General features: G+C 37.4%; 1 protein-coding gene across 1 annotated transcript in view; it reads left to right on the forward strand.

Annotated features, from left to right (window-relative positions):
* TSPAN13 (tetraspanin 13) overlaps positions 1–9,816 on the forward strand; it is a 35,756-nt gene extending 25,940 nt beyond the window's left edge. The window contains exon 6 of the mRNA XM_046670473.1: positions 8,695–9,816. Coding sequence (XP_046526429.1) covers positions 8,695–8,769 — 75 coding nt within the window. The 3' untranslated portion in view covers positions 8,770–9,816. The remainder of the gene's footprint in view (positions 1–8,694) is intronic.
* The last annotated feature ends 4,856 nt before the right edge of the window (positions 9,817–14,672 follow it).

Below are 14,672 nucleotides of genomic sequence, written 5' to 3' on the forward strand. Positions count from 1 at the left end.
TAAATGAGGGTACATTAGACAGGAGCAAATGGTTAAGGAATGCACTGTGTGGTTTGGAAACCTAGTTCCACTGCTCATTACTTGTGTGACCTTGGGTAAGTTGCTTAACCTTTCTTTGCTTCTATTTCCTCATCTTTAAAAATAAGCATAATAATGGAAAGCCCCTATTTCGTAGAGTTGTTGTGAAGGTTAAAAGAGTTAGTATATGAAAAACTTTTAATACTTGGAATACTACCTGGTACATGGCAGGTGCTGTGTCTTAGCTGTCATTCTGTAGCTATTAGTAAATTACTGAGGGATAAGTCACCGTATTAACAAGATGAGGGAACCCTTGTCATGTTGGTCACCCATGTCACATTCCTGCTTTAAATAGAGAATAGAATAGCGTATAGAATAATGCTATTAAGTAAGATTGTATATATAACTATAGAAATTTATGGTAGACTATTGTAAGAGTGAGCATGTATCTTTAAAAGAAAATCAGAAAAATCCTGTGTTTTATGTGCTTGAAGTTTAATGTGTTCATTTAATCCCTTCAACATTTAATTTTCCCTTCAATATGCCACTATAATAAATAATTCCATGGTCATTTTCCTTCTATATTATTTTTATCTATATTTTCTAGTTTATTTCCTTAGAATACATCTGTAGTGGTAAAATATGACACTCTCAGTATGTGGACATTTTAAAAGAAAATTATTAAATTCCTTTTGGGGAGATTCTACCAAATTTTGATTTGACCACTAATTATAGATATTTTTGTTTTAGAAATATTTGCCAGTTTGATAGGTAAAAATAGCATTACAATTCTATTTGCTCTTTTGAAAATGTGACTGATGAATCTGACAGTATATTCATGTTTCTTGACTATTTGCATCTCTTCTTTTGTGAATTGCTCACTTACTTTTGTCTTGATTGAGGCTCTCTGGGTTGCATGTAACAAACTCAAAATAGCATATGCAAAAAAATCGGAATTTTGTATCAGAATACCAGGGGGGGCCTCCGTGCCTGGGGGTGTGTAAGAAGCGTCTCACGAAGCTGGGGCTCATGAGGGGGTGGGCTTAGAAACCAGGCGCAGGAGAATGTCGTCCAGCCCCCTCTCATCTCCTCCCTTCCGTCCCTTTCTCCCTCTTCCTCTCAGTCCCCACTCTGTTAGGCTTCTTTGTTCTGCTTTCAATTTCTTTGGCATTTACTTAATTTTCTTTACGACTTTTAAACAAAATTTATAGAAGATTTTGCTTTTTCTGTAGTTAAATTTATTGCCTTTTCCTATAGGTTTATTCCGTTGATTTTTATCCTTAGGCCTTTCTCATTTTGATTACATGTGTTAAAAAAGTATTGAAGAAGACAATTTAAACGATACAAACCAACTTTAACACTTCATGAAGCAGACAGTCTCCTTTGGAGAACTGCAAAATGGGCGGAAGGCAAGCAGCTTTTATAGGATAAAGAATAAAGAACAAGGAAGAGACAAATAGAAAATATCTGATTGGCTGGGGCTATGTGGTCAGCTTTGTTTGGGGTCAGAAGGCCCAGGGTTGGCTTGACGTTTGGAGATTGGCTGACTGAATATACTACATTTCTGGTCAAGCAGAGCATTTACAGAGACATGAAAGATCTCTAAGTTTCAGTTTGCTGATATGGCGCTTTGGGCAGAAGCAGCTCCTTCGTGGCACTAGAAATTTATTTCAACCATACACAGTCATGCGTTGCTTAATGACAGGGATAAGGTTCTGAGAAACGCGTGGTTAGGCGATTTTGTTGTTGTGTGAACGTCATAGAGTGTGCTTACACAAACCTAAACGGTATAGCCACTACACACCTAGGCTATATGGTACTAATCTTATGGGACCACCATCATATATGTGGTCTGTCATTGACCAAAACGTCATTATCTGGCCCATGACTGTATATATATATTTTTTCAGTTTAATTGAGGTATAATTGACAAATAAAATTGTAAGATATTTAAAATGTATGTCATGATGATTTGATATGTGTATACATTGTGAAAAAATGCCCCCCATCAAATTAATACATTCATTACCTCACGTTCTTTTTTTTGGGAGAGAACGTTTAAGCTCTAGTCTCTTAACAACTTTCAATTATACAGTACAGTGTTATCAACTATAACCACCATGTTATACATTAGATCCTTTCATATGTGTGTGTACCATATACATATAATGCATGTATTGCATTTGTGTATAGTGTATGTATTGTGTATATATATGTATATAATGTATGATTAACATATAGCATATAGTGGCTCATTATATATACATATATGTGTGTATGTTATATATTTTATTCTAATTGATTTTCATTTTTTCCCCTTGAGAATGAAAAATCCACACTTGGCTCCTATTAACAAAGTGTAGATAAAGACCAAGCTTAATATTCAGTTTTTAAAAGAAGTTCCCCCTGCCATCCCGTCCTACTTGGAGTGTTGTTTCATTTCACTTTTTCTCAGGAAAGAGCTGTCTTACTTGTGGATTGGTTGTGACCTTGATTCAAGAAAATTCATATACAGCTTGAAAACAGTTCTGTGAATTCTTCCTTTCTTTCCTTAAAGAAAAAAGACATGAGTTTGTGTCACGAAAGCTTAAAAGTATAGAGGAAAACCAGAATGAGCAATCTCCATTCACCCCATTAGCTAGAGTCAACAGTTACCAGAATTTTGCCACATGGTTTTTTTTTTATATCTGGCATTTATTTTGAGAATTCAGTTCTTTTGAGCAGTTCTATTTTCTTCTCATCAGATCACACTGCCTTGAATTATGCCTAGTGTTTTTTTTAAAAAGGACTTTATTTTTTTTTAGAGCAGTTTTAGGTTCTTAGCAAAATTGAGAGAAAAGTACAGAGCCTTCCCATGTATATGGCCTGCCGCTGCATATGCATCTCCTCCCCCATTATCACCATCCCCCGCCAGAGTGGTATGTTTGTTGCAATTGATGAACCCACCCTGACATGTCATGATCACCCAAAGTCTATAGTTTACATTAGGGTTCATTTCTGGTGTTGTACATTCTGCAGGTTTGGACAAATGTAGAATTACATATATCCATCGTCATCATATCATACAGAGTATTTCATGCCCTAAAAATCCTCTGTGCTCTGCCTAGTCACCCTTCCCCCTGCTGTTTTTTAAAATATCAGTTCTTTAAGAACGTAGGCTCATGAGTCTTAGATTTCTAAAGTGTTGTTTCATGAAATCCTGCTCTCTATTTTATATACTGTATCCTTCTGCAACCTAGCTAGAGATTTTAATTGTAATTTATCCAAGCTGATATTTTCTGGAGAGTGAATATTTTATGGGCTCCCTGACTTTTTAAATGTTTGCTTCACTCACTATGTCACATTATTCTCAGAGTTTGGAGGGATGAGGCCAACTAGCTGATGGTTTCTTATCGTAGGTGAAATAGATTTGATTGGAGCCATTTATAATGCCTGAAAATAAATTTAACCCATCAAAGAAACACTGATTTAGAAACTGGAAAAAAATTAATGACAACTAGTACACATTCTTTGTAGAAACTTGAGAAAATGCAGAAAATTATGAAGATGAAAGATTAAATGTATCTACTGCCTAAAATTACTTACTCAGAAGTAATGTTTATATTTTAGCATATTGCCTCTGCCTTCCTAAATTTAATGAAACGAGTACAGATTTGTCATTGCACACTCTACGTAGACACTTCCATGTTAGGAACTATACTTTGGTGGCCTACTGAATACAGGAGTTAGGTTCTAGAATCAGATCTATTCAGTTGCCCTTGAAAACCTCTAAATCATGAGCACCTTCGTAAACTTAAAATCCAGTAATTATCTAACTTTGATCTTTTTGCATTTTGGATATGCCTCCCTTCCATGCTGTCCTTGGGAGTGAGGGCAGAAATAGTGGTTCAGCAATGGGGCAAAGGAAAGGATTGTCCTATTTTGTCACTTTACAGCTGAATTGAAGGAATTAAATTTTGGTAAAATGTGGCTCCAGATTATGAGTATTTACCCAATTACTTCGTTTCTCCTAAGGACTGTAACTCATGCTCTTGGCATATATCCAAGGGTGATACTCAAAATATTATACCTCAAAAATTCTAACCAGGTGCCAGCCCGGTGGCACAGTGGTTAAGTGCACATGCTCCACTTTGGCAGCCCAGGGTTTGCTGGTTTGGATCCTGGGTGTGGACATGGCACCACTCAGAAGGCCACGCTGTGGTAGGCATCCCACGTATAAGGTGGAGGAAGATGGGCACGGATGTTTGCTCAGGGCCAGTCTTCCTCAGCAAAAACAGGAGGATTGGCAGCAGATGTTAGCTCAGGGCTAATCTTACTCAAGAAAAAAGAAAAAATTCTAACCAGAAGCTCCCTCTGTGCCAGCATTTCTGAGGGAGGGTCAGGGAAATGATGCTTGGGTAGGTGGGGAGCATCAGAAAAGTAGCCGTTTGACAACAGGTATTTCAGTATTGTAACAACCAGCATGGCTGAAGTGATAGGTGGAATGTTAGGTGAGAACAGCCAGTAACACATTAGATTCTCACAGAGCTGCAGATGTGCTTAAGAGCATGGACACCAGGTTTGAACCCCGATTCTCTGCTCATGACCTGTGTGACCTTTCCCAGTTATTTAACCTCTCTGTGTCTCAGTTCCCTTTCTGGTAAAATGAGGAAATGATAGTTCCTATCATGGGCTCTTGGGAGGCTTGTATGAATTTGTAAAGTGTGTAGAACAGAGCCTGTCACAAAGTATTCTTCATGTGTTTTTTAAGTAAATTCCTTTTTTTCCCCCTGTCATACAGACTCCAAACCAGACTTTCCATTTTCTTAAATTAGGCTTCTCTTTCCTTGATTCAACTCACAAACGATAGTTCCATTAGGCCTTACAAGTTGTAATTATAAACGTTACCAGTCATGAATTTTACAGTAATTCAGGGGTTATTATTGTGGTAAATGGAGACAATTTGGGACTTACCATAATTCGCTAGAAGTGGTTTAAAGGGCTACTGAGCGGTTACAAAGTTAAATAAACAAAATTTAAATGAAAAGTTGACACAGATCTAAAGTGGGAAATATAATTTGAAATTCATTTTGTTCCATTAAAATTTTGTATCTTTTTCAGTCTAAGAATTTCTTGTTACAGGCACACTTCTTTTTATTGTGCCTTGCTTTATTGCACTCTGCAGATAGCGTATTTTTTATGCATTGAAGGTTTGTGCCAATGCTGCTGCGTTGAGCAAGTCTGTTGGCACCATTTTTCCAACAGCGTTTACTCATTTTGTGTCTCTGTGTTACATTTTGGTAATTCTCACGATATGTCACACTTTTTCATTATTGTTACATTTGTTATGGTGATCTGTGATCAGTGATCTTAGATGTTACTATAGTAATTGTTTCAAGGTGCCACAAACCGCACCCATACAAGACAGCGAACTTAATGGATAAATGTGTGTGTTCTGACTGCTCTACGGATCGGCTCTTCTCCGTCTTTCTCCCTCTCCTCAGGCCTCCCTATTCCCTGAGACACAACAATATTGAAATTAGGCCAGTTCATAATCCTACAGTGACCTCTAACTGTTCAAGTAAAAGGAAGAGTCACATGTCTCTCACTTTAGCTAAAAAGCTAAAAGTAATTAAGCTTAGTGAAGAAGGCACGTTGCAAGCCAAGCGAGGCCAAAAGCTGGGCCTCCCACGCCAGTTAGGCAAGTTGTGAATGCAAAGGAAAAGTTCTTGAAGGAAATTAAAAGTGTTACTCCCATGAACACACGAATGATAAGAAAGCGAAACAGCCTTATTGCTGATATGGAGAAAGTTTTCATGGTCTGAACAGAAAATCCAACCAGACACAACATTGCCTTGAGCCAAAGCCTAACCCAGAGCAAGGCCCGATCGCTCTTCAATTCTCTGAAGGCTGAGAGAGGGGAGGAGGCTGCAGAAGAAAAGTCTGAAGCTCATAGAGGTTGACTCATCAAGTTTCAGGAAAGAAGCCGTCTCTATAACATAAAAGTGCAAGGTGAGGCAGCAAGGGCTGATGTAGAAGCTGCAGCAAGTTAACCAGAAGATCTCACTCAGATGATTAATAAATGCAGCTGCACTAAACCACAGATTTTCAACTTAGACAAGACAGCCTTATATTGGAAGAAGATGCCATCTAGGGCTTTCATTGCTAGAGAGAATTCAGTACCTGGCTGTAAAGCTTCAAAGGACAGGCTGATTCTTGTTAGGGGCTAATGCAGCTGGTGTTAAGTTGAAGCTAATGCTCATTTACCCTTCCAAAAATTCCAGGGTCCAGAAGAATTATGCTGAAGCTACTCTGCCTGTTCTCTAAAAATCGAACAACAAGCTTGGATGACAGCACATCTCTTTACAACATGGTTTACTGAATATTTCAAGCCCACTGTTGAGACTTACTGCTCAGAAAAAAGGATTCCTTTCAAAATGTTACTGCTCATTGATAATACACCTGGTCACCCAGGACAGATTAATGTTATTTTCATGCCTGCTAATACAACATGCATTCTGTAGCCCATGTGTCAAGGAGTAATCTTGGTTTTCAAGTCTTATTATTTAAGAGATAGATTTCATAAGGGTATAGCTGCCATATATGTTGAGTCCTCTGATGGATCTGGGCAAAGTCATTTGAAAACCTTCTGGAAAGGATTCACCATTCTAGATGCCATTAAGAAGATTCGTGATTCATGGGAAGAGGTCAAAATATCAACATTAAGAGGAGTTTGGAAGAAGTTGATTCCAGCCCTCTTGGATGACTTTGTGGGAGTCAAGACTTTCAGTGGGGAAGATAACTGCAGATGTGGTGGAAATAGCAGGAGAACTAGAATTAGAAGTGGAGCCTGAAGATGTGACTGAATTGCTGCAATCTCATGATGAAACTTTAACGGATGAGGAGTTGCTTCTCGTGGAGGAGCAAAGGTGGTGGTTTCTTGAGATGGAATCTGGTCCTGGTGAAGATGCTGTGAAGATTGTTGAAATGATAAAAATAAGTGGTTATAATTTATTAATATATTCATTAATACACATATTTATATTAATATTTAATATATTAAATTAGTTGATAAAGTAGCAGCAAGGTTTGGGAAGAGTGACTCCAGTTTTGAAAGAAGTTCTACTGTGAGTAAAATGCTATCAAACTGTATCATATGCTACAGAGAAATCATTCGTGAAAGGAAGAGTCAATCAATCCAGCAGACTTCATTGTTGTCTTATTTTAAGAAATTGCCACAGTCACCCCAACCTTCAGCCACCACCACGCTGATCATCAGCAGCCATTGACATTGAGGCAAGACCCACCACCAGCAACCACATTACAACTCGCTGAAGGCTCACATGATGTTTAGCAGATTTTAACAATGAAGTATTTTTTAATTAAGGTATGTATATTGCTTTTTTAGACATAATGCTATTGCACACTTAATAGGCTACAGTATAGTGTAAGCATAACTTTTATATGCACTGGGGAACCAAAAACATCATGTGACTCGCTTTATCAAAATGTTTGCTTTATAAAGCATTAAATTACAAAGCATTCACGTTGTAAAGAATTAATTGGAGATGTAAAGTAAATGTGGTTGGTACTTAAAGTCTGCCTGCAAAAATGTGGTAGTTTGTTTCTCAGGTGTATGCAAATTCTTGGGAGGCCTATGGAAATAAAGTACATTTTGATTATTTTCTGCCCGAATATATACGATTCTTTAACACTTTTGGAACTGACCCTGCAGTATCTCTGAGGTATGCCGGTTTTTTAAATAAATCAACTTTGAAGTAGCAGAAACAGAATGAACACATTTCTTGATTTAAAAAAAGTTATATTGGTTCATTTTTGGTGAACCTGGTATGGGAAATGGCACAATAACAACTTACCACTTTTCTAAAATTATAGGTTCCCCCCCTTCTTGGAGAGGTAGGAATTATAATATTTTTTATGATCTGTATTGGAAAATTTATTTATTGTAGGATTTTTGTTATTCCTTAATTTTTGCTAAACCCAGAATTTCTGAATTATCAAAATATGAGGTATTTTAGCTATTCAGACAATTCAGCATTTGTATTAGTTTCCAATTGCTGCTCTAAGAAATAATCACAAATGTAGCAGCATAAGTCAACGCAAATTCGTCATCTTACACTTCTGGAGGTCAGAAGTTTCAAATGAAGGCTCCTGGAGCTTCTGGGGGAGAATCCATTTCCTTGCCTTTTCCAGCTTCTAAAGGCCGCCTGCATTCCTTGTGTATCTTCTCTCTCTGACTCCACTTCCTGCCGCTTCTGTCAGCACATTGCCTTTTCTGTATATCTCTGATTTTGCCCTTCCTGCCTCCTTCTGATTAAGACCCTAATGATTCCATCACTGAGTCCACTCGGATAATGTCCGTGTCGCAAGATCTTTAACTCAATCATGTCTGCAAAGTCCCTGTTACCATGTAAGGTAACGTATTTGCAGGTTCTGGGGATTATGACCTGGACATCCTTGGAGAGCCATTGTTCAGCCTACCACAGTGTTCATATTAATTTTTCTTAGGGCCTCTCATTTAGGTTACGTACTCCATTTTAAAAAGAAAAAGAAATCTCTTCCTTTTTGAAAAAATAGTGCAAAGTGCTCCAGAGAGTCCAGAGTTATTTTACTGATAAATTGAATAAATATACACAACTGTTATTTTCTTTCTTCTTTTTTTTTCTTCCATTCCAGATTCTGGGTGTTTGGCTGACCTACAGATACAGGAACCAGAAGGATCCTCGTGCTAATCCTAGTGCATTCCTTTGATGAGAAAACAAGGGAAATCTTTCATATTCTGATCTTGTTCACTTTCTCTAACTTTAAGTTAAGCTATTTTGCCTGTTTAAGGAAACAATGTCTGAAAAATTACATGATTGACAGTGGAATTATATATTTTTACTCTTAGGTTTCTCTAAATGTTTTTCTTTTTCCATTGCTGAAAAAAAGTTGAAACTTGTGGTCTCCTCTGAACCTCAGTGGTCCCTGTAATCTACTGTATTCAGTGTCTGGCACTGTCCACTGTGGCCTTTCTTAGCATTTTTACCTGCAGAAAAACTTTGAATGGCACTATTGTGTTGATCATATTGTGACTCTAAATAGACATCTCACTGGAATAATTAGTTGTATGTAGCACTGTGCTGTGGAGATAGTTCCTTACTGGAAAAAAGAATTGATGTTTATTAAAGCCAGAAAGTATGCGATTCTTTTATGTTAAGTTCAATAAGGGAAATGTAAGTTCCCAAATTTTTTTGTCTTTTTAGGAAAGGTGTATTGTGGTAAAAATTGTTAATATAAAAGTGATAATTTAGTTCTAGTAGTCTTTTATGATTACACTAATGTATTCTAGAAATAGCTATGTCTTTAGGAAAGTGTAGTTTAGTTTTTGATTTTTACAGTTAACTGCGAAAGAGAAATGGTCTCATGAAATGTTCTCATGTACATTTGCCTCCAGCCTTGAAAATGGAATGTTTGAGAAATTCCGAAAGTATACCTATATAATCTTGATGTGTTTTTATAATAATTTGAAGTCCAAAAGACTGCATTTTTAACCAAGTTACTCTTAATGCATTGGCCCACGTAGCAAAAAGATACTTGATTATCTTATAAATTGTTAAATACCTATTTCATGAAATTTCTCAGTATTGTAACAGCAACTTGTCAAATCCAAGCATATTTGAATGTGATCTCCCATAATTTGAAATTGAAATAGTATTGTGGTTCTGTATATTATGTTTAAAAATTAAAGGATGGAAACCTTTCTTTGTGTATGAATGTTTGAATTAAAAGAAAGTAATGGAATAATTGATAAATGAATTAAGTGGAGTGGAATTCTTTTCTTTTTGCTTTGGGTTCTCTTTGACTGACCTAGAGCTGAGTATTGCTATTTTAGTGTATAATCCTGCCATGGAAATGAACTTCGGTGCTAATGTCTACTGGTGGTCATCCCCAAATCCTTTCTGGAAATGTTTCTGTGTTTAATATTTCTCCATAGTGAGAATTGTTTTTTAAAAGAGAAGTCTTTTATATTTATTTGGGAAAAATATGTTGTTTTTTCCTGTTACTGAAAATTATTAATTTCTTGTCTTGCATTCTATGTAGTAGATGGTACTTTACTGGCAGTTGTCTTGATTGATTTTAGACCAAGAAAAAGGGTAAATGGTTAATCTATAGAATTTTAGAGCATTTTGTAGGTGTGTCATATCTATGACTCTGGAAGACTGGCTAATCTTTCAAGAAAACTGAATTGTGCAATTCCCATAATGTTGTAGGGGAGGAAAAATAATTTTCCCTCTACACTTCTGAGTTCTTGGCTGAGACCCCATGCAATAAAAGGCAGATTAAGAAGAGAAAAATGGAAGGTTATTAACATCTGTACCTCATGTATATGAGGATATACCCAGAAAAACTGAGGAACTCCCCCAGGTGGCCCAAGCCACCATCTTGAATACCATCTTCAGCTAAAGACAAAAGAAAGAAAGGTGTGTGTGAGTGGAGCCAGTTATGGGGGCTTACCAGGAAAAGTACCTTAAACAAGCGTAAGGTTTGTTGTAAAGATTTAAGTCAGTGCCTTTTACATTGATAAAAGTTTCTTGGGATTTAGAGTCATCCTTCTCTTCCTGGTACAGATAGAGATTTCCTTCGTAAAGGTAAATTTCCCTTACAAAAAGGTAAACTTGTACTCTGTTTTCAGAGCTTTTTCTGTGTCTGCCGTTTCTCAAAAATTATCAGCTCACAGGCCTGCCTGGTGGCATAGTGGTTAAGTCCATGTGCTCTGCTTCGGCGGCCTGTTTGCTGGTTTGGATCCTGGGCATGGACCTACACACCACCCATCAAGCCATGCTGTGGCGGCATCCCACATACAAAAAATAGAGGAAGATTGGAATAGATGTTAGCTCAGGAACAATCTTCCTCAAGCAAAAAGAAGAAGATTGGCAACAGATGTTAGCCCAGGGCCAATTTTCCTCACCAAAATTAAATAAAAAATAATCAGCTCCAAATAATCTTTATTCCAAAGAGATGTATTCTGGGGTGGCATATTCTGCTATCCTTCAATGTCATATTGACCTCTGAGCAACTGTGACAATGTTCCCACTTGTGCCGTAAGATGAAATTGTATGTGACACATGAGGAAAGTGAGATTTTTAAACTCTGTCTTCTTTTAAGGCGTTTGGTATTTTCCCTGTTTGCTTTGTTCCATTTAGAAGTTCCCGTGAGGTTCTGGCATCTCCTGATAGAATACTTTTCTTGGTACAAATGGTTATATGTGGAAAGGGCTATTCCAGTGAGAACCACCCCTTAGCCTTGGTGTGTGCTCTAATTGCAGTGGCCTTATTTGGGTTAACCCAGTCACAAATCAGGGCTTGGGGTGCATGAGTCTTCAGGGCTTCTCATCTATAGGATTATAAATTGGGTAATTACTGATGATTAGCCGCTCAAATAATACATTTTCTAGCTCCAAGAGCAGCCTTGTCAGATTAATCTGGGCTTTCTGTTCTCTCAGGCAGATCTGAACGTGCTTGATTATCCTGCCTCTGCCAGGGGTCTCCTGTGATCTTGGTGTCTGGGTGCAGAGCTGTAGCTCCCATTCCACCGTGTATTATGATGCCCACTGGAAAGGCCTCTGAATAGATGTGTCCTGAATCTTGTGCGCCTGTGGAAGTCAGGCTGATCCCGGGATTACAGCAGACTCACTGCCTGTGTGCACAGAAATGTTGCCCCCCCCCCCCCCCACACACGTTTCAGAGGGCGGTGAGTTTCAGATCAGGGTCTGTCCTCAAATTACAACAAATGGTTATAATGCAAACTCAAGACCCTAGAGCTCCTTTCTTCTAAAGCTAGCATTCATTTAAAAAAGAAAATGTATTACTTTTTAAAATTTCTCTTATTCCCTGTTTACATACTCCTTTTAGAGGACTGTTTCTTAGAAGGTTTACCCAGTCAGCCTTGAGGATAAAGGTGAAATTTTAGTTAGAGAATATAATGCAAATGCAAAGGAAAAATGTTAGGCTATAATTTCTAAAATCTGAGCTCATGTGGCATAAGTTCATCTCAGATATTCTGTTTACTAAGCAACGATGAGTTTGGTATGAAAACCAGTTCTGCGTGTTCAACCTAAGTAATATGCTGCTGTCTGGAACCTTTCAGAGAAGGAAAAGAAACCAGAAGTGTGCCTTTTAGTTGTTAGTTTCCTTAAGCCAAAAACCCTCCTCCTCAATTCTTCTAAATATTTGCTTAACCTTGTTTAAGTTTATTCATCTTTTTCAAAATGCACTGAGTAAGTATATGAAACTATTTCACTTCTTAGTTGGCACTGAAAAAATTAGAATGACATTTTTACATAGTATTTCTTGGGAGAAAAACACTTTTAGGCATTGTGATTATACACATATGATCATTCACATGTCAGTTGTTCTGTTTTATTAAGGATGACGAGAAAGTTAAACCAATATTTCCCGGTTTCTTGATAAGTGAGGGGGTTTGCTTAAAGTCATTGTTCTGCACTTGGTATGTTTGGGGCCAGCAGTTGCACCAGGGTCTCTATGCCAAATGCAATTGCCGTATGTTGTTGGTGAATGCTTTCTAAACAGTTTTAAGGGAGCAACAAGTAATGCCCTTCGCCCCATCCCCCGACCCCGGAGAGAGCAAGAAAAGAGAACAGAGCTCTTCATGTCGAAGTTTCTCTTGAATGTCAGGATCACAACTGGGCACTTGCAGTCACTGAAATACCTCTTGAGACTGTGGGAAAGAGGAAAATCACTCTCCTACCAAGTTGCAGGCTACATCTCATGTACTTTCCTCAGGAAAATTGGCCTTTGGAATTCACTTTCAAATGAGAGCTTGAGGGAGTTGCTCGTGGGTTAAAATATATGTCAAAGGATGGACTTTGACCTCACTTTGAGGGTGAAACCACTTTTGCTTACTTTCAGGATCTTTTTACAGATAGAGGTCACAGCTAGACAAGTAGGCTTTTAGTAAGTTAGGATGACTTTTCTTGGACTTTGAAGTCGGCCTCCTTGGTGAGGCACTGAAGAAAGTTCTTGTCTTGCCTTAGAGCTTTTTCTACTCTCCCCCAGCTCCCGTTCTCATAAGGGATTGCTAAATATAAGGACCTCAGTAGCTGCTTAGGATTCCTGAATGCTTGAAACAAACAAAAACCCAAAACAGAGACGGTCATACCTGTGAAGACTGAAGTTCTAACACAGGTAAAAATGGTTTCTCAGGCATGTTGATGATCCGTGTAAATGACTTTTACAGATGGTTTATGTTTCCAAGTCTTTTTTAGTTCCTTTTTCCCCCCTAAGATGTGGAGCCTTAATAAAACTGATAGTTTTGTGATGTAGTAAAATATAGATAGCATAAAATTTATCATTTTAACCATTTTTAAGTGTGTAATTCAGTCATATTAAGTACATTCACATTGTGGCACAACCATCATCGCCATCCATTTCCAGAACTTTTTCTTCTTCCCAAACTGAAAATTCATGCCTGTTAAAACAATAACTCCCCTTCCCCGACTCCAGCCATCCCTGGCAACCACCATTCTACTTTCTTTTTCTGTGAATTTGTCTACTCTTAAGTACCTCATATAAGTGGAAATATACAAAATTTGTCCTTTTCTGACTGGCTATTTCACTTAGCATGATGTTCTCAAGGTTTGTCCATGTTGTGGCATGTCAGAAGTTTCTTTTAAAGGCTGTATAATATTTCATTGCATGTATATACCACATTTTATTTATCCATTCATCCATCGCTGGATATTTGGGTTGCTTCCACCTCCTGGCTACTGTGAATAATGCTGCTATGAATGTGAGGACACAGATCTCTCCCCTGATTTCAGTTGTTTTGAGTACGTACTTAGAGGTGGAATTACTAGATTATATGGTAATGATGGATTTAATTTTTTGATGAACAGTAATATTTTTTTCCATAGTGGCTGCACCATTTTACATTCCCACTATGTTACCAACATTTTTATTCAGCTGTTAAATAATACCCCCTAGTCTTAGAACATTCTTCCCCTTCTCCAGAGTCAAAGAGTGCTTTCACTTAAATTTATTTATGCACAAAAGAAAGATTGTGAGATGCCAGTAAAGGGTTTGATAGAAAGAACAGGCATTGCTGATGTTTCCGTGAACTTAAAACAAGTTTTTATGTATGGATCTTCACTTCTCTTTCTCACCTGTGTATGAACACGTTCCCTGTGATTGCGATTATAGCCATAGAAATTTTAAAGTCATTTTTCACTTATCCTTTTGATTTCTCCATAATTTTTACTGCTTTTATAGATGACAACTTAGTACACTTTGTGTTAATAAACTATGTAATCTTTATATTTGGAGGCTGCCAGTTTTTTTTGGTGTGTTTATATAATGTTGCCATTGGCATCTTCACAGAATTCTGTTTCTCTTGAATGATTTCCTTAGGACAGATTCTCAGAAGTAGAGGAGACTGAGTCAAAGTTAATCAATTTTTTAAAAATGATTATTCCTCTGCATTTAACACTTTCTCGAGGAGATTCATTTTTCTTACAATCTTGACATTTGACTTCCTAGAGATTTATTTATATTTTTACAATTACATGTGTTGTTAAAATAACATTTTGTCATTCAATAAATTTTAAGGACTTAATCTTTCACATCAGTCCAATAAAAAGATAAACATTATTTTGC

Source organism: Equus quagga, chromosome 8 (genome assembly GCF_021613505.1).
Source record: "Equus quagga isolate Etosha38 chromosome 8, UCLA_HA_Equagga_1.0, whole genome shotgun sequence".
Lineage (NCBI taxonomy): Eukaryota > Metazoa > Chordata > Mammalia > Perissodactyla > Equidae > Equus > Equus quagga.